At 42.6% G+C, this 18,370-nt stretch overlaps 1 protein-coding gene across 2 annotated transcripts in view; it reads right to left on the bottom strand.

Moving 5' to 3' along the window:
* The window catches only part of USP47 (ubiquitin specific peptidase 47), a 49,674-nt gene extending 42,278 nt beyond the window's left edge, over positions 1-7,396 (bottom strand). For both annotated transcript variants that reach the window (XM_036383345.2, XM_036383346.2), the window contains exon 1: positions 7,191-7,396. In XM_036383345.2, coding sequence (XP_036239238.1) covers positions 7,191-7,229 — 39 coding nt within the window. In that variant the 5' untranslated portion in view covers positions 7,230-7,396. The remainder of the gene's footprint in view (positions 1-7,190) is intronic.
* Positions 7,397-18,370: the final 10,974 nt, after the last annotated feature.

The raw sequence follows: 18,370 nt of genomic DNA, 5'->3' as shown, positions 1-18,370 counted from the left end.
TAAGGGGACACATGTCTTGGGAGAGCTGAACTAGAGACCAAAAGATCCACTTTTCAGTTTTACAGAAGGTATTTTTCATATTTAAAGTAAGACTTTAAATATGTCTTACTAAGGACATCCTGAAGAACCAGTCTTCTTACACTTATCTCCTTATGGTCTTTTAAATATAGTAAATTAAGGTGATTCAAGATAAATTACATCCCCTAAAAAAAGTCAAACAAAGCCACTGTCAATAAAAAAAGTGTGCAAATATTTCCTGGTCATACCTGCAGATCACACAAGAACAAACAAAGTTTTCTTAAGGGGTAACAAAGAATAGTTTATATATCTATAGCTATCTCTTAACCACTAGACATTGTATTTCACTCTCTTACTCTTAAAAGTTTTAATTTCAGCTGATCCTATTTTCTTTCCTCTGACCCAAGCTGAACTTGCAAAGGGTTTTGTAACCACACTGAAATAATTGTGAGAATTAAATGTCAATGAAGTTCTCTACATTCACAATCTATCTGCCAGACTCTCTACATTTATTACAGTGTAACCTTTACACTCAGATCTGAAACAGCCTCATTTTTATACAGCTTCCTTTGCTTGTAACTTCTCTCCACCTTCCTAATCAGCATGCTCCTTGGTTTTCCTTAAAAACCAAAACCCATAAAAGCTAAAAACAGGGATATGAGAATGCCCAAGACACTTACTACACTTTCATATATTTCTCAATACTTCCAATATTTGTCTCCTACTGAGAGTTGCAGAAGTAGTGGATGAACTCGGCCTTCATTTCTTCAAGTATGAATTTTATGGAAACATTTTCCTTGTTGCTCCTATTCTGAAGAACTTTCTGCTGGATTGAATTACAAATGCAACATTAGCATAAAAACAAATTAAGAGTCTGAGCAAAACCAGTACTCAGAAGAGCTTTCTCTTCATGGAGAATTTTGAAATGAAAGTTTACTTCCCTACAAAATCACCAACAGACATGTGTGCTAAAAAATTAAAATCCACTTCAGACATTAAAACATGACTACAGGCAAAGCTTTTAATTCTTTAACAGCTCTCTAATTTTAAGCCGTCCAGCTTCTGTTGGGGAAGGAAAGATAGAAACTGAACAGCAAGGTGTGTTAGCAGGCATTCTTTGTGCAGCTCTCTGGGAACTCAGCTCAGAATGGAAGCACCTGGCCATAAACTCTGCCTGCTGCCACTGCCACCAAGGGCTGCAGGGACAACACACAACTCTGGAGCAGTGTCCCCACAGAAGGAACAGCGATGACAGTGTGCATGTGAGAAAGGACCTAGACAATTTTTCCATATAATAAACTGATGAACAAAAAAAAAGGTACCACATAAGTTTCTGAATCTGCTATTTTTTTCTTTTCCTTCACTGTTGCTGATCTCAACCCAATCAGTGAGCATGTCTGCCTTCCATTCCTTTAGCTCCTGTAGTACACTGCCAAACTTCTTCAGAAAATGCTATTTACGTGTCCAGCCATTATTTTACTGGGAAAACTTTCACACTATATCAAACATATTTCCCATGAAGCTCCAAAACCAGAGCATTCACCAATCCTCAGGAATTCAGGCACACTTGCTTGTGTTACTGAGGCAGCTTTCATTACATGTGCTTATTGAGAAGCTACACCTGAACTGCAGCACGATACCCAGCTCTAAGCTATTCACAGAAATGCCAATCTAAAAATAATCTGTTGCCATTTTTCAGAAGCACCTAAATCACCCTTGTGATCACAATCTCAACAATTATATTGAATCAAATGATCTGTACCAATTTCACCCCTTAGTATTTTTAGAACATGCACAACATCCTTTTTAGAAATTATTTCATCTGTCAATGCTGTGCAAGAGCATTTGCTCAGTGCAAGCTGACTACATGCCAAGCATTGCAAAAACCAAAGAAAATAAAAATCCCAGCATGTCACAGTGCCTAGTCTGTGGTCAAGTTCATTGTTATTTTATCAGATCTCCAGAAAAAAAATTGTGTGACTTACTAGAATTCACAATTATCAGTTCTTTAGTAACTAGCGACACTGTTTTGTGAATATTTCAGTCAAGACAAGCAAAACAACAAGATGCTAAATGGCAGCCCACCCAAAGGTATACCCCATTAAATCTTAAAGGGCAAAGTGTAAAAGAGCAGCTTTAAATGTTCAAAAAGGAATTTAAAAAAAACTTTTCAAACTGGATAAAAAAGCTGAATATGTACATGTAACTCAATCACTCCATTTTCTACAAACACAGCTTTCACCTTTATTCTCTTAGATCAAACTCAACATATTTTCAAACACAACAAAAAATGAAGCTGTGAATATTTATGAACATATGAACACTTATGAATATATATGAACATTTGTACATAATACAGTGCATTACAGTACCAGTTGTAATGTACTGGTGGGGGAAGGTTTAGAACAAAACACTTCCCCCACTCCCATTTAATTCTGACAAGACTGAAACTTGTGATTCAAAGGGGGCACAAATTCAAGGTACTGGTTTATTTCAGTAAATCACCACAAGTTTCAATCTTATATTGATATCACTACATTCTATCAGAAAAAGAGGCAGCACAATAATAACTTTAATCACTATGTGATTGTACAACTAACATTTTAAAACTATAATGCAAGGCTGCCTTGATTATATCCACAGGTTTTAAAAAGAACAGAAAATGGCACAAAAAAATACTTTCTCTACTGATGCTTTTGAATCTGAAATTTTAATCACCAGTGACGCACAAAACAGTAATGACATAAAATGGCATTTATTGTTTGTGATGATGTTCAAAATGTATCACTGCAGTAAAAAAAAGTATTCAGTTATTTAGTTGTCAGATTATTCTCCTGAGTAGTAACTTCTGCCAGCAGCATTTCCAGTCTGAGGCTCCAGTACCAAGTGGTGCCCATCAGGCAGCTGGTACCTCTTAGGCAAAAACATTCCATGAGATGACGGAGAGGTGCTGGTACTTCATTATCCTGATCATCTTTCCGTGCTCAGATTAAACACCCAGATGACAGCCAGGGAAAGTGGACGCTAACTGGGAAGCCCAGTGGCTGGAGAAAAGCAGGAACACTCTTGAATTCTACTCCAAGCTTTATTCACCAAACTCCATACCTACATGAACACCATTCAGAAAGTGTCTGTTTGCAAGGAACAAATTATTTGGTGAACTTCCATGTGGATTTTCTGTTTGTTTCCTAAATTTGATTTCCAAAATACCTTCTCAGTCAATGAATTAGTTTCTCTAGCTGTCACAATCATTCCTTTATGTTTTCTAATGGAGCACACGAGAAGGAAAGCAGGAAAAACTGATAAATTATGCAAGCTGTAACCACTTGTAGAATCTTTTGATACATGGGAATGAAAAAACAAGGATGTCATCAGCATTGAAAAGAACAGCATCCCTTTACTAAAGAGAATTGCAAAATATCTTAATCAGATTCCTACTCTTCTAATGAGGAAGTCAGAATGATACCCATCAAGAGACACATTTGATTTGTTCAGTGCAGATGATTAAAATGGACTCATTAGTGTAGGGATGAAAAGACTCCCATTAGTGAGCTGAGAGAACTCACACCACCTTGCTCGATTTAATGGCAGCAAGTATATATTTATATATATATATATTTATTCATTCTGACAGCTGTACTTTAGATAGTTCATGCTAGAACATGTTGAAAAAGCATTTGCACAGCATTTATTTAATCAGTAGCACAAACACTTCAAAAACCTCATAGCAGAACACACTTCTCATATTATGACCAATACTCACTAAGTTCTCATACATCTTGATTTTCAAGATAAGTCTTTGTAAAGTTCACTTATATTACCTGTAAACACACATAGGCACCTTTCTCACCAACTGTGTTGACAAGAATATTTTATTATTTTCTATTTGAGGTAGATTTTCCCAAAATAAGTTTCAAGTCAACTTTTCCTGTAAGAAACACCGAGAGACACGGAAATGTTCTCCCATCTGATAGCATCATTTTCTTATTTTCATATTTATCTAACTCATACTATTCACCCTCCCTTCCCAGGGTTACTGGGTAAAAATCCACACCTATTAATAGAGCAATTTTTACAGAATATGCTCAAATTTTGCTACCAGGGTGCAGCAATGAACACTTTTTTACTCAGTGACTTCTTTTTATTGGATATAAAAGAAAACTGAATTGAATCTTTTCATCTTTGAGATGAAGAAAGCAAAGGAATTGAGGATGAGGAAAAGGAAGGAAGGAAAAGGAACAGGGACCAGTTTACACTGAACCCCAGCTGCAGTGAACAGGGATTCTCACTGCCTCCACCACAGGGAATTACTGGTCACACTACTGCAGGAACAGCTGGGAAAGCACCAGGCAGCACCAGGGATGCAAGAATGAACTTACTAAGTACCTGCATAGCCCAGCCAAAAACCTTTATGCAAAAAGAAATCCCAACACTGATCTATTAGAAATGGCTTTCATACATCTCTTTCAAAGGAAAAAGAATTTTGTCTCAAAGTTATGAGCAAGAGAAAATAACAAGGCCCTGTTACTTGGACTTCAGAGACGCAGCTGAAGCTATGCAACATCCAAAAGAAAACCTTTCATAAGAGACTAATAAAAGATGAACCTTTGTATCCACTTTGTATCCATGAAAACATAGTACTACTTACAAAACCTAATGAAAAAATCCTAGCAATTCTACTTTGCAAACAGTAGCCTGAGCTCCTGTTAATATACAAAAATATGGATAAAAACACAAATTGAAGACTCATAATCAATACCCATCCTTCCACTCCACCACATGCAGACTGGCAGTGTTAGAGATACCTCCTACCACTTATCTACCAAGGCATCACTAACTTGTAGACAAGAACCAAAATCCTTTTCCCATCCACTGCTTTGGATGATTAGTCATTCCCTAAACCAGCCTAAAGCAAACATCATTACATTTCTTCTCATTCCTTCACACTGGAATGCCAAGGCAAATCTGGTTGTGTGCTCATCTTTAGCAGATGCTGGTTCAGAGCCCAGCTGAAGTCTCTGAAGCAGCACAGACAGTGAGCTGCACGAGTGATACCACCCAGCCCACCAGGAAGGGACAAAACCATCAACTGTGCTCCTTTATCCATCCCTGCAGGGCACAGCAGAAACTCCAAACGATCTGCTTGGCCTCCAACTGCTCCTAGGGGCGTAATAGGAATATTTAAGAGCAGGCTGTTGAGAACTCAGAGACTTGGAGAATTCTGTTTACTCATAACTCAGTGTTCTCTGCAATGGGACTATTAATGAATCTCAGAAGGACTTAATGGGAATGCTGCAGTGTAGCATTTGTTAAAATTCCCTGTCACTAAAAAAAAATGAGGATATACTGAAAAACACTGGAAAAGTTGAAGATAAACTTCTGTTACAACACATATATAGATATAACCAGATGGACTTAACACAAGCAGTTCATCTCTTCTCTTTCTCAATTTGATTTCACTAATATTCTCTTCTGTTTCATTTATCTTAAAAACGCAAAGAGACACAACAAAGAACTTGACAAAACTTGCTGAGAAAAAACAACTCCTCCCGCTAGCATTATCAATGTACAAAGTTTATAGATTTCACACTGCTTGCTTAAGATACCCATATCTATAATCACATATATTCACCTTCCTTTCCCCAGACTTCCCCCCCACAGATAAAAGTACATTCAAAAGCCTCCTCCAATGAGTCAGTTAAAAATACACATCTGAATCATAAGTATATTCTGAATACAACTCTAAAGCCAAGGGGGATACTATTAATACATAAAACTAAAGACACAGCCTTGGCTAGCTGCATTTATTAATATCTTGTCTATTCCACTTAACTACAGCTGCTGCCACAATGTTTCTCCTGCCACTATCCCTTATCTGTTTCTTTGATTTTAAAATGAAATCTTTAAGTATATCAGCTACTCTGTCTTCTGGCCTAGTTTTATATTTGTGAAGATTTTTGTTAAAAGTTAATATTCAAGTATATTAGCTACTACATTCCAGCTCTTTTTTAAAGTTTCTGGAGATTTCACTTTCCTGTAAAAGACAAAATATAGTCTTTTAAACCTTAGTATTTAAAGAAAGAAAATGAGGTAAAGTTACCTTTTTCCTACATATACCCTGTGTTTACATGCAGAACTAACTGCACAAAAACTGTTTCTAATATTCCGTGTTGTTATTTGCTTCCCAGTTCTACTCAAGAATACCATTGAAGGATCAGCACCTCATTTTGCTAAGCTCCACAAAAACGGAGCCCTTGCCTGACAAACTTTCCCGTGAGGATACACGACGGAACAGGTAAATGTAACAAACACTGACGTTTGACGAAAACTCCGGGAAGGGTCTGAGTAATTTATCAGAACTGCAAAACTGTCAGAAAAGTTGGCAAAATGTGTACCTGCTCAGGAAACAAAGTTTCTGCTGGTACTACTCTACCAGTAGCTGTTTCCAAACATTTTATGCCATCACTTGAACTCCTTCCTCCGCACAGTATCGCTCCAACTTGACACGTGTCATTCGCCTATCGCTGCAGGACAGAGGCTTCGCCTTCCTCTTTCTCTCTAGCCTATGGCCAAAACCAAGCCTGTCCCCTTCTCCCTACAGCAGAGGAGAGATGAGGGGCCCAGAGCCGAGGAAACAAGCCACTGCTCGACCCGTTCCCTCGGGCAAACACCGCGGGCACTGCCGCCCGTTCTGCCCCGCTCCTGGAGCCGGCCCCTCGGCCGAGGCCCGGCCGGTTCCCGGGACCGGCTCCCTGCTCTGCCCCTCGGCGCGGGCCCTCAGCCGCAGCCCCGCGGGCCGGCAGGAGCGGCCGCGCTGCCTCCAGCCCCGTGACACCGGAGCGGCCCGGCCCGGCCCGGCCCCGCCGCGCAGGCCGGGCTGCCCGTATGCCGCGGCACGGACAGGTGCAGCCTTCGGGCCGCCCGGGGCCGTGAGCAGCCCGGGCTCAGCTCCAGCCTCCTCCTCCTCCCCTGGCCAGCCCCTTTACCCGCGCACCACCATCACCCCCGGCCCCGCACAAAGACAGGCCCGCGCCCGCCGGGCCGCGCACCGAGGGAGCGGAGCGGAGCTGAGCCAGGCCGGGCCGGGCCTCCTCCACTCCCTCCTCGGGCGGCGCCGGTGCCCCGGGCCTGCTGCCCGCCGCCGTGGCCGCCGCCTCCATCTCCCGCCTCACCTCTTTGGGGACGAGCTGGTTCTCCTCGCTGGGCACCATGGCCGGCGGCGCGGCGCGGAGCCCGCAGCAGGCTGAACCGAGTGCCGTCGTCAGCAGCAGCGGGAGGCGGGGGGACGCCCGCGGCTCATCCTCCCCCTTCTTCTCCTCCTCCTGCTCCTCTTCTTCTTCTTCCTCTTCCACCTCCTCCTCCTCTTCCTCTACTTCCACCTCCTCCGCTCCCGCGGGCAGCGCCGCGGCCCCGCCCCGCCGCCAATCCATGGCAAAATGGCCGCCGGCGCGGGTCTCGCGAGAGCCGCCCCACCCCGGGCTCGCTGCGTTCCGCCGCGCTCATCGCCCCCTGCCCGGCCGCGGCGGGTCCCGGTCCTGCTGCCGCTGCCTGGCCCGGCCGAGCCGCGCGGTGTTCACCGAGCACGAGCGGCGGTGTTGGAGCCGCAACGCGGAACCTCCGTGGGCGGCCGGGCCAGAGCTGCCCCGCGCACGGGTTATCCATGGTGCCGGGCCGCTGTGGCTGCCCCGTCACGTTATCCTGCCCTGGGGAGCGGCATGGGGCGCCCGGGCCTGCGGGGGAGCAGGGAGGCAATAAATGGAGTGGGCGCTGTCTGCGGACGTATTTAGGGAAAGACTGCACGTGCCGCCGTGGTGTTCGGTCATGGGGTGGCCTGGATGACCTCAGAGCTGTTTTCTAAGCTAATTGAGGCCGCGCAAATGCAGCAGGGGGAGGCGAGCGGGGAGGGAGCGCGCCGGGGCCGCTGCCCCAGCTGCGGCTCGGGGCTCGTCGGCACATGGCTGAGGCCGCGCTCGGAGCCGGGCCGGCCGGGGGCGCTCAGGGAGCGGGGCTTGGAGCCGGGTCGGCCGGGGGCGCTCAGGGAGCGGGGCTCGGGGCCAGTCTCGGAGCTCGTTGGCCCCCGGCCATGGGCGCCCTCGGAGCGCCAGGCCCCGCCACACGAGTGCCCTCGCAGCGCTGCCCCAGCCTCCCCTGCCGGAGCCCCGCGCTGCAGGGCCACCGGAGGCTATCTCCGTGTGATTCCCTCGCTCCGTTACCGTGCTGGTGCCAGCTGGAGTGGACGCGTCAGCACAGCCCGCTCCCGCTGGCATGCCAGCCCGTACTGGTGCCCAGAAGTTGTTCCTTGAAGTCATGCGATGGAGTTCAGCATGTGCTCGCTGTAAATCCGAGGTTGATAGCTCGTTTTCAAACTGAGCGCAAGGCTGTTTCTGTGGCATTGCTTAATTGTTGGGTTTTGTCCACAACAAGCTGAACTATATCTGGTTTTTTGTGCCACCTGAAACACACTAAAAGCCAAAATACTAGAATGACTAAAACGCACACTTAGAGGGAAAGTAGTTGATGTCTACTTCAGTGCAAAATAGTTTGTAAATGAAAAGCATTCTACTTGGCTAATGAACGATGCTATTTGGTAGCTGTATGTTTCTGCACAACTGTTCTTCTTATTATTTTAGTGTCCTCTTGTGGAAAAATGCAGTACTGAGGATAGGTTTTGGTTTGTGTCCATGAAGTTTTGGAGTTTGGGGTAATTTTTGAAACCCATTGTACTGGAGGCTACTGAAGATTTGATAAAGTTGAATGATCTCATCTCCCTTTTCATGTTCAAAGTGTGTAACTTTGTCAGGTTCCTCTGCTTTCTCAGAGATAAGTGGTAGCTTTTAGAATTAGGATATGTTGTTAGTGTTTCTATTCATATAGTATATTAATGCTTCAAAAAAAGGCTTCAAAATGGTAATTTCTGAAAATATCATCAGTGGTTTTATTTTCATCTTTCAAGTATGCTGGGGAAATGCTATGTTTCTGGCTTTGTTGTGGTTTGTTTGTTTTTTCTTAAATTTTTGCTCCTTGAGTTAAGCACAGGAATCGTCTCATTGAAAAACTTAAAGCAGTTTTAAAATATGTTTCTAACCTCTTTTGCATTGTATAACTTAATGGGTTCAAGTTGTTTACCTTGTAAAGGTCAGAGGGTTCTTTGGCACAGGAGTTCTTGCCCCGTGGGTTTGAAATATGTTGGACCTGAAAGCCCCTCATCTTAGACCTTTGAGCTCTATTATGATAAAATCAAGTACTGAGACAGGAACCTGCGAGTCCCTTGCTGTTAATGTTACTTCATGTTAGCACGGGGTTTTGTAGAGCTGCCCTCGACAGGAGGAAGAAAAATATCTAAAATACTAGGGGTTTTAATAGGAAAGGCAGTGTGAAATGAATGAACTCATGTAATTCTGAAAAGGGGTGTTTTACTCATGCTTATCAGCTGTGTTGTGCATTAAAAGGTTTGGGATTTAGTTGGGGTTTTATTTGAGGGGGACTTTTGTAAGCATCTAGGTATGAGAAAAGGTGCAGAAGTGAGAAATGCTGTCAAGATCTGTAGCTACTTGAAGGAGCACAGCTGCCTGGTGATCTCCAGTTGTCCAGAGGTGCCCAGAGACCCAGGAGATCAGTGAGCAGGTGCTTGAGTTGAAGAGCCAGAACTGAGCCAAGCTCCCAGTGCAAGGGATCCAACCACTGAAGCAAAACTGTGTGTCTGACTGTCTGCTGTAATTCCCCTCTCCCTCCACTCTGGGGACACACCCCACAAAACCTCTCAGACTTGGAGGATTCTTCCTCTGGGTTGTAAGGAATCCAGAATTCAGGGACAAGAAGCTTTCAGAGATGTTACTTTGGAAAGTTCTTTTGACTGTCTAAAATGTGATGATCTTACATGTTTGCTGCCGTTTGTGCATAACAAGGGAAAAAGCTGCACAACTCAATGACTTTTTGAAATATATTGTTCTATTAGAATAAAGAGGTAGCTACCACAAATATATGCCTGCTAGATAAGAATCAGGAGTTGTTTTTTTAAGAAATACTTTGTTAGATCCTCCTGTCAACCTTTAAAACTGTGCAAACATCCAGTGTAGCATGTGTGCATAAAACATCTTTAATGGAGTAATAATCTCTAGTTAATAATTAAATCTCCAGGAGCTTTTGTAATTTGTGGATGCTACAATATTTAATCTCTTTATGTGAGACTTCTTAAAGAGGAATATTCAGTATTTGAGTTTCATGAAGCGAATCCTGGCCTTACATAAAGGCTCATTTAATACAGCACAGGTTTAACTTGTTATTAATGTGGAAGGAGAAAAACTGATGTCTCAGACTGCAGTTGATTCTGGATTTGCAGGTACAGGTAAATTTGTTGGGCTGTTGATTGTCAAACTTGCTCAGAGACACATTAATGAGAGTCACAAGTGCTGCAGTGTGTCAGTTTTCTGTCAGTACAATGCTTGTCTAATGTATGCACTGGAATAATGGAAATGCAGTTATGCACTGTCAGTGTGCTAAAGTAAATAGCAAACCTCTATTTTAAAGGATGCTGAACTTGTAAATTAGTCTGTAGGAATGGGATGCCTCTTTAAAGATTGTGCACTTCTCATTCCTCCTTCTCTGTAAGGAGTCACTGAATCTTGTCCCAAGATTTGACAAATAATTAATAAAGTTTTGAAGAAAGTTCTAAGAATGAAATGGAATGTTGCCATCTAGCTCTTTCATATGTGCAGTTAGATGCTGTAAACTGATGTCTTTGCCAAAGAAATGTTAGCCTACCTCTTTGAAATGGAAAGCCTATGGAAAGAGGACTGTGTAGATTAATGCCATGGATTTGGGATGTCTTCTCTGAAAGTCCTGGTTTTGATTTTTCAAATAGGCTGTCAGTGGGACGTCCATGTCCTGTTTCAGAGGTAGAGCCAACTTGCTTGGTTTTTTCTGTATTGTCCTGTTAAAAACACCCAACCAAACCACAAAAAAACCTCCTTCCCACCAACCAACTAAAAAACCCAAAAAATCTCTAAACCCTCAAAACCCCTAAAGCTGAAGTTTGCAGTCCTTGGCAAGGTGCTGCCATTTCCCCCAAATGTCCCAGCCCTTGTGTGTTTGCCAGCAGTGGCAATGTTCACTCAGAACTCATCTGCACTGTCAGCACTCTCAGAAAATACAGCTCAAGGCCTCTTCCCTTTTCAATCTTTGGCAATGCCACATCTGCTGATAGAAGAGATGTGTGAAAGTTCAGGATATCACAGTCCAGCAGGTCATTGCACTGCTGATTACTTTGCTGTTTGAGCCTCAAGTAACTTTTCCCCCATTGCACAGCAAAATTTGGAGTATTTCTCTGAAAATCTGCCTGTACCATCCAGTCCTTTCAATAAGGAAAGTTAAAAACATAATCAGTAAATTCAGCCCTTATATGGATGGTGGGGAGAACTAATAGCAAGAATAAATAGAATTAGTAGAAGTAAAAAAGAGAAAGTTCTAGAATTCAGCATCTTCAAATGGCCTTTTTACGAGATGATAATCTCTTTGATTTTAGCTCCTTGAGTATGAAACACATCAATAAAAGGCTAAAGAGCAAATTAAGGTACTTGTAAAAAGAACACTAATTATTTTTAATTATTCTGTATCTGTTAAAATGCTTTTATATTTTAGTATTTTAGACTGTTTCTTGAATGTGTTAAGTACTTGAATCAAGACACTAATTTAAAGATAAAAAAATTTTAAATTACTTTCTATTATATGTATTTTAAAACCCCCATATAGACTTTTGTGTCTGAAGATGAATATTTTGAAGCAGAATTTTAGAAAGTAAAGAATTAATTTGAAAGATTTGAGAATGGAGGGGAAAATTAAAACATTAAATGGGAGATATACTATGGAAAAAGTATTATTTTGCTTTAGAGGGACCAGTGTTGCAGGTCCTGTGGTTGTAATAGGTAGATAAGCACTTCTCTCTGAAGTGAAACATCATGAGATTAAGGAAAAAAATTGTTTATGTTCAGTGCTAAACATTGTGTTCTGCAGTTCTTAAGCAGTGTTTTCTTTATGAACAGGCAAGTGCTTTTCTCTCTTCTGGCATGGTATTTCATGCCAAGATCTTTTTGATCAAAACCAGTAGGGGATTATTTTAATTAATTATAAATCAGTAGCCTAGATTCATTAACATTTTTGTTAAAGATTATCTTATTACTCTAGTTTCAAGACACCGAGTGTTCAGATACTGGCTTAGGAAGTTAGTTGTCTTTTCTATGATAGCATTAATCTTATGTATGAATTCCCACAAGAGTTTGGAACTCAAATTTCAGTTGTAAAGAGAAGTAGAAATACTGCAGAGAGTTTTGCAGGACCGTGTATTCCTTTATTAACACTGAATTATTTTACCAGTTTGACTTAAAATTTTCACCATCGTGTGCTTGTGACTCCAGAGCAGTTTCTGGCATTAGGTGCCTAAACAAAACACAGTTCCAGGGTTTTTGACCTCTCGATGCACTTGTCAAAACCTTCCCGGTGTCACTGGGGGTAAGATGTGTGTGGTGGCAGGCCAGCTCCCACTTTGTGTGCTGAGAGTTCGGAAAGGGATGTGGGCTGCTATCAGGTAGGGTTTGTGAGTTCCAAGGGCATCTCACATGGAGTTTGCTGGCTTGGTCACAGGGCCAGGCTGGCACTGCTGCATCTAAGGCATCTGCAGCAGCCTGGAAATCTGCTGTCTTTTTACATGTGCAGCCTGGTGAGTGCATGAATCTGTCCTGGGATGTGGGCTCCCTTGTTATCCAATACTCCAAGGCTGGGCGGTGGCAGCAGGGTCAGGAGTCTCTCTGCACAACACAGCAAAGACTTGCCCATGGGAAAGCAAGAAGGAAGGAGAGCTGCCTTGAATTCATACCATGACAATAATTAAGTCATCAACATGGTTTAGTTACTTTAGAGGTTCAAAAAGAGCTTGCTGTGCCATAGCCAGTGTATTTAAAAGCACTGACTTCACACTTCCTGCATGTGAGGAATTGCTGTTGCACAGTCAGCCTGGGACACAAAGGCAGCAGTAAACAAGAGGCTGTCATGTGCAAAAGGAATAGAGCAGCCTGGACTCAGTGTGCCCTCCGTACTCAGGAGCTCTCAAGTATGGACAGTCAAGGTATTTTTAGCTGCCCTTGGCTCCTGGGGAATTTAATAGTTCAGGTTTGCACCAGGGGCTCCCAGTGACCCTTCAGATTACGTCTGGTGACGTGTAATATTCCAAGTGAGTGCTAATTATGCTGCTTGCAGCTCTTTGGGCAAGCAGGAAGTGGTTTCCCATCCTCAGCATGCCCTAGCACATAGAGAACATTCCATCCTCCCAGAGTTAGCTTCCTAGGTGGCCTTCCCCTGGATGAAAAGTGTTTTCTTCACCTTTTCTTTGTAAGGCGTCATGACAATCAGTGTAAAGATAGCTCACAGCTGCCTGGGCTCCACCCCATCCCCTCACTGAGAAGAGGGAAGAAAAGGCATCTTTTGAATGTCTCAAGTCCCATGGCATGGAGTACCAGGACAGTAGGTGCAGCAGGATCTTGGTGTGATGTGCCTTTGGCCTGGGCAGTGCCCAGCAGTGCAGACCTGCCAGCCTCTTTACTGGGCAGGGCTGGAAGGCAGGTAGGGACTGTCACCATCTCCCCATTTCTGCTTGATTGCTGCTTCCTCTCAGTGCTTGACACCACTCTCTCCTTTGCTCTGTGCTCTCAGATAACTTTATTCCACTGGTGATGGGAGGAGCTTTTTACTTTGAGGAGTACTGGGCTGGACCTGGTTATTTCATAGCTGGTTTAGGATTTCTGATGGGAGGGGAGGTGCTTTTCATCTGCCCTCATTCCTCATGTCAGGGCTTGGAGCAGGCTGTGCTGAGACCTTTCTAAAGCAGCTTTTAGGCAGTCTCTGCATAGCTGGTGGGAGGCTTGCTCTAAAACCAGCTGCTGGCTCCGTGGCTCTCCAAGCTCAACCTTGTCCTTGTTTTGCAATGTGCTGTGTCCTGAACATCTGCAGCCTTCTGGGGCTTTAAGGGCCACTCTGCTGTGGGGGTTGCTGAGCTCTTTCTTGCATTAATTAATGTAGCTTTACCTTTGGCAGCAGCAAAGGGAGCTGCCAGAGGTCTTATATAGCATTTAAAATGTCAGCTGCCAGAGCACAGCAGCTGCCAGCACTGGAGCTCTGGCAGGGGGAATGTTGTCACAGGACAAATGCAGGGAATGCCAGTGTGGACACAGCATGAGTCAGCCGGGGCAGGGACTTGTGTACAGAGTATCCTGACGTTGGTGAAATGCCCTTTGAAATCTCCCAGCAGGCTGGCACTGCTGTTGCTTTGGTCATACACACGGAAATGCTCCTGGGTCTTGTGGTTTGTACTCAGCCCTGACTGTCAGTAGTTGTCAGAGTGTGGGGTGTGCACTGATAAAGTAATCCCGTGGTGCTGGGAGTCTCTCTTCTGTCTGGAAGAGTAGGGCAAAGCATGGGTGGTAAGAGTGTTGAGAGAATGTAGTTTCTGAAAGCAGTAATTTTTGTCACATGTATCTGAATTTTAATTTTTTTTAATGGATTCTTTTTCTTTCAAATTTGTAATTTGTTTGTAATTTATCTGTTGATTGAACTGAATTAACATGGGATAAATAAAAAAAAGTTGTAACTACTGTTCTTGCTTGTCATCATTGCCTTTGTGAATAGATGTGTCTGGAGAGCAGTTGTTTCTTCAACATTTGGATTAGAAGGCTTGGCTGCAGAATTGGAATCTTGTGTTGGCTGTTAGTATGGGAAATAGATTTCTTTCAATATTGTTAGTTCTTTGCAGTGAATTGTGCTGGCTATTTTAAGTTAGATGCGGACCCATTTACCTCTCACCTGTGATTTAAACCAGGCTTCTTAATTGGGCCTGTTGGATGTAAGCACATCTTCCAGAGGTGTCCACATAGGTTCCAGGTGATCTGGACTGAATCCAAATCCTCTCCTGAGATTTAAGTCTTCAGCAGAGCATTCTTTTCTATGCAGTTGTTAAGGGAAGAGGGCTCCTTGGGGTTTTGGGGTGGTTACTAATGTGGTGTGCATCCATGGAATGCAGGGGTGCATGAATCAGCAGGGTCTCAGTGCCAGGCTCAGAGATATAATCATAGGCTGGCTACTGCAGTATTTACCACAGTGCTTTACATATGGAATTAATCTATGTCCTTCCTTGTGCTGGAAATGTGTGCCTTTGCATAGATGCTGCCTTTGTGTTCCTTATGGGAACAAAAGATTTATGTTAAGCGGCCCAGATCAATTTTAAATTCTTACAGGTACTAGAGCTGTGCTTTTGATACCACCAGCAATGCAAATACTTACAGGAAACCAAATTCCAGACTTGCTGATGAGAGTGATCTTTACTAGGATTAGAGTCATCCATCAACTGTTTGATGTTCTAGGTTTGTTTCTACCTACAAGAAAACTTGCATACACAAAAAAGCTCCCATCCTGCTTTGCATCCCAGACCTGGGCCGTATGGCAGGTTTGTCCTTTTGAGGTCTAGGAGGGTTTCTCAAATGGGGAAAATGCAAGCCTCAGACTGTCAGAGGCTTATTGTCCCTACTGCCCAAGAAGTTATAAACAAAGATAATCAGAGCAGATGTATTTGTCTTTTAGGGTTTTTATCTCTTCTGACCTCTGAATTCTAAGAAAAATGAAAACATGGTGATAACATACTTTTCTAACTGCAGATTTTCTGCTAATACCCTGATCATTCCTCAGTCTGTTCTTCCTTTTTTTATGGCTACTCCTTTAGCCTCTTCCTTCAGAGAAAGGCTGAAACTGTAGTTTGTCTTTTGTTAATCTGCTTTTTGTATCTCCATGCTATTCACTTTCATGTATTTGAATCTACCCAGGATGGCACTAATGCAGTACACATTTCAGGCATGAAGAGGTTAATGAAGCTTGAACTGACTGCCTCATGATCACATTCATATTCCTGGCAACCTGGGGATGGTGGTTCCTGTCACATCCAAGGACTTTCATCCTCTTTGATTGCCACATTTCTGTACAGCCAAAGTAGATTTAACAGGGTCTTTAGGGGAGTCCTTTTGTACAGTCCTTGGCTGTAACAGCACTTTTGTAGTGCCTCTTGAAAACTGAAAGGGCAGCTTTTTGTGAACAGGTAATGAAACCAAGAATTCCTATGTTGAAATGAACAAAAATAATGTTCATACAAAGGTGTTTTGAAGATGCTTTTGTGATTTAATTTTTGGAAATAAATTTATGGCATAAGAAATGATTCTCAAAGCCTCATTGCTAATTTGTTTCTGGTCCTTTGGCTGCTTAAACCATGGCACTACCTCAGGATGAAATATTTAACTGGTTTTTTTTCTTTTTAATTGCGGAAGGGGGAAAACTGAAAGCACTAAGAATTAAAGTGGACATGCAAATTTTTAAAATCTTTAATCAGAGTGATTATTTATTGAGATTTCAGAGTAGTTACTAGTGCTGCTCTGGCTATTTTAATTCAGTCATATGACTGAGAATGGTGCCACTCAGTTCACTTGGATTGCTTAATGCCTTTTTTCTGGGCACTGTTGTGTTGTAAAACAGTAGTTAGGTAAGGTGGTGTTTCAACTAGAGTTAGTTTGGTAGTAATATGCAGTGTGGAGAAATCTGGTTAAAACTGTAATAGCTGGGGGACATTCACAGGCACAACTAGAGAGAGAGATATGAAATACAAACCCAAGGCACTTTCTTCTACCTCTTCTGTCTAAAGCCTTGAGGGTGAGAAGTTTGATTTTGAATACCAGGTTATGTTTAGTCCTGTTGTTCCCTTGACTGTTTGCTGCAGTACATCACAGCAGTCTGTAATTTATTGTTTAGGTACATGAGATGAGATGTTCAGTGTTGCTGCAGCTTTGAATCTTGGAAATAGCTGAGGTTTATGATTTGGAATATCCACTTAGATTTCACTAGCAATTTTGCTTTTTCTTGCATTTCTAAAAGCAAAGTCCCTTTGCCTATTTGCATTATTTATTTCTACTTAGCAAACATCTAAGTCCACACTGTCACAGCTGGAATAGTTGAGCTTAGAGTTTTGTATCAAGTATACAAATCCTGAGATAATTAGAGTAGTGATGAGTGCTGCTACCCAGAGGAGGAAATTTCTGGTTTTCAAGACTGAGAGTAACTCAGACAGTCTCTTCTGCTGTAAACTGGATGTATCTGTACATTAGAAGTTAGATATTAGAATCCTTTTGTGAAAGGTTAACTGCAGCTTGATGTTTTTTCTTCTTTGAATTTATAACGTGCCTTGATTTCATTAAAGGAACCAGGAACCCAAGGTTTTCTTGAGAGCACAATTAGACCTTCCTCTATCGCTATGCTAAGAGGTTTGATGTGAACAGATTCACCTTTCTTAGGGTCTGCAGGGAGACCATTTTAAATTTAATAGTATGCTCTAACAGCATATTTAGCTATGTTTCCTTGTGCTCAGTGAGCACGTGAAAAGAAGATGGAAATTTCAAATGTGAACATTAGTCTTTACCATGCATAATGCCACTTATGACACTTCAAATTTTGCAAATCACTGTATATACTCGATTTTTTTTCACAATAATTTCAAGACTTCTCTCTTTTCCTAAGCTCTCCCAGTGAAACCTGGAAGAAGGAACTAAACTTGCTTAAGTTATGTCAGTTTGAAGGTTAATATGATGATAAAGAACCTCCCAGAAATGGACATGGCAAGGTGAAAGGCAAATCCAAAAGGTTTGGAAAATAATGAGAGGCAAAGTGAGAAAAAGAGAAAGTGAAATGTGATGTCTACAGATGAAATCTGTGTCCCTGTGAAAATGCATGGATAGCCATGATGGTGATCATAGAAGGAATAAGCATCTTCAAAAGAACAAGCAGGACACTCTCAGCTGCTTTTTTGTATTGTTTTTGCACCCAAAGACATTCTGGGAAGAACCAAAACATTTGCCCTGGTGCTTTTACAGGACAGAAAGCAAAAGCGAAAAAGCTACTTCCTGATACTGCATTAATTAGACAGTGATAATTGAGAAAGCTTGATTAAAAAAAATCGATTATAAAAACACTAAAACTTTAATATCAAGTGAAATAAATCAATATTTGTGTCCTTTCTATTTCACAATAGTCTTGTTGCTGAAAAGCTGAGCCTAATGTATGGGACACAGAGGCAGCTGTAGGTGTGGGACACCTTCAGCCAGGAGCTCTGTGGCTCTGCTGGGAGCTGTTTTGGGGCTGGAATTGGAGCGAGGTTTGAGGAGAACAGGAAATTGCATAAGGACTCTGTTGGTTGTTTACTGGGAGCCAGTGGCACTGGAATAAACATCTGTGCACAGCACAGTGTCCCTTTTGTCATCCAGCCTGACAGGACTGG

This window comes from Molothrus ater, chromosome 6, assembly GCF_012460135.2.
Source record: "Molothrus ater isolate BHLD 08-10-18 breed brown headed cowbird chromosome 6, BPBGC_Mater_1.1, whole genome shotgun sequence".
NCBI lineage: Eukaryota > Metazoa > Chordata > Aves > Passeriformes > Icteridae > Molothrus > Molothrus ater.
The sequence above is the reverse complement of the archived record's forward strand: the minus strand, read 5'-3'. Positions and strand labels throughout refer to the sequence as shown.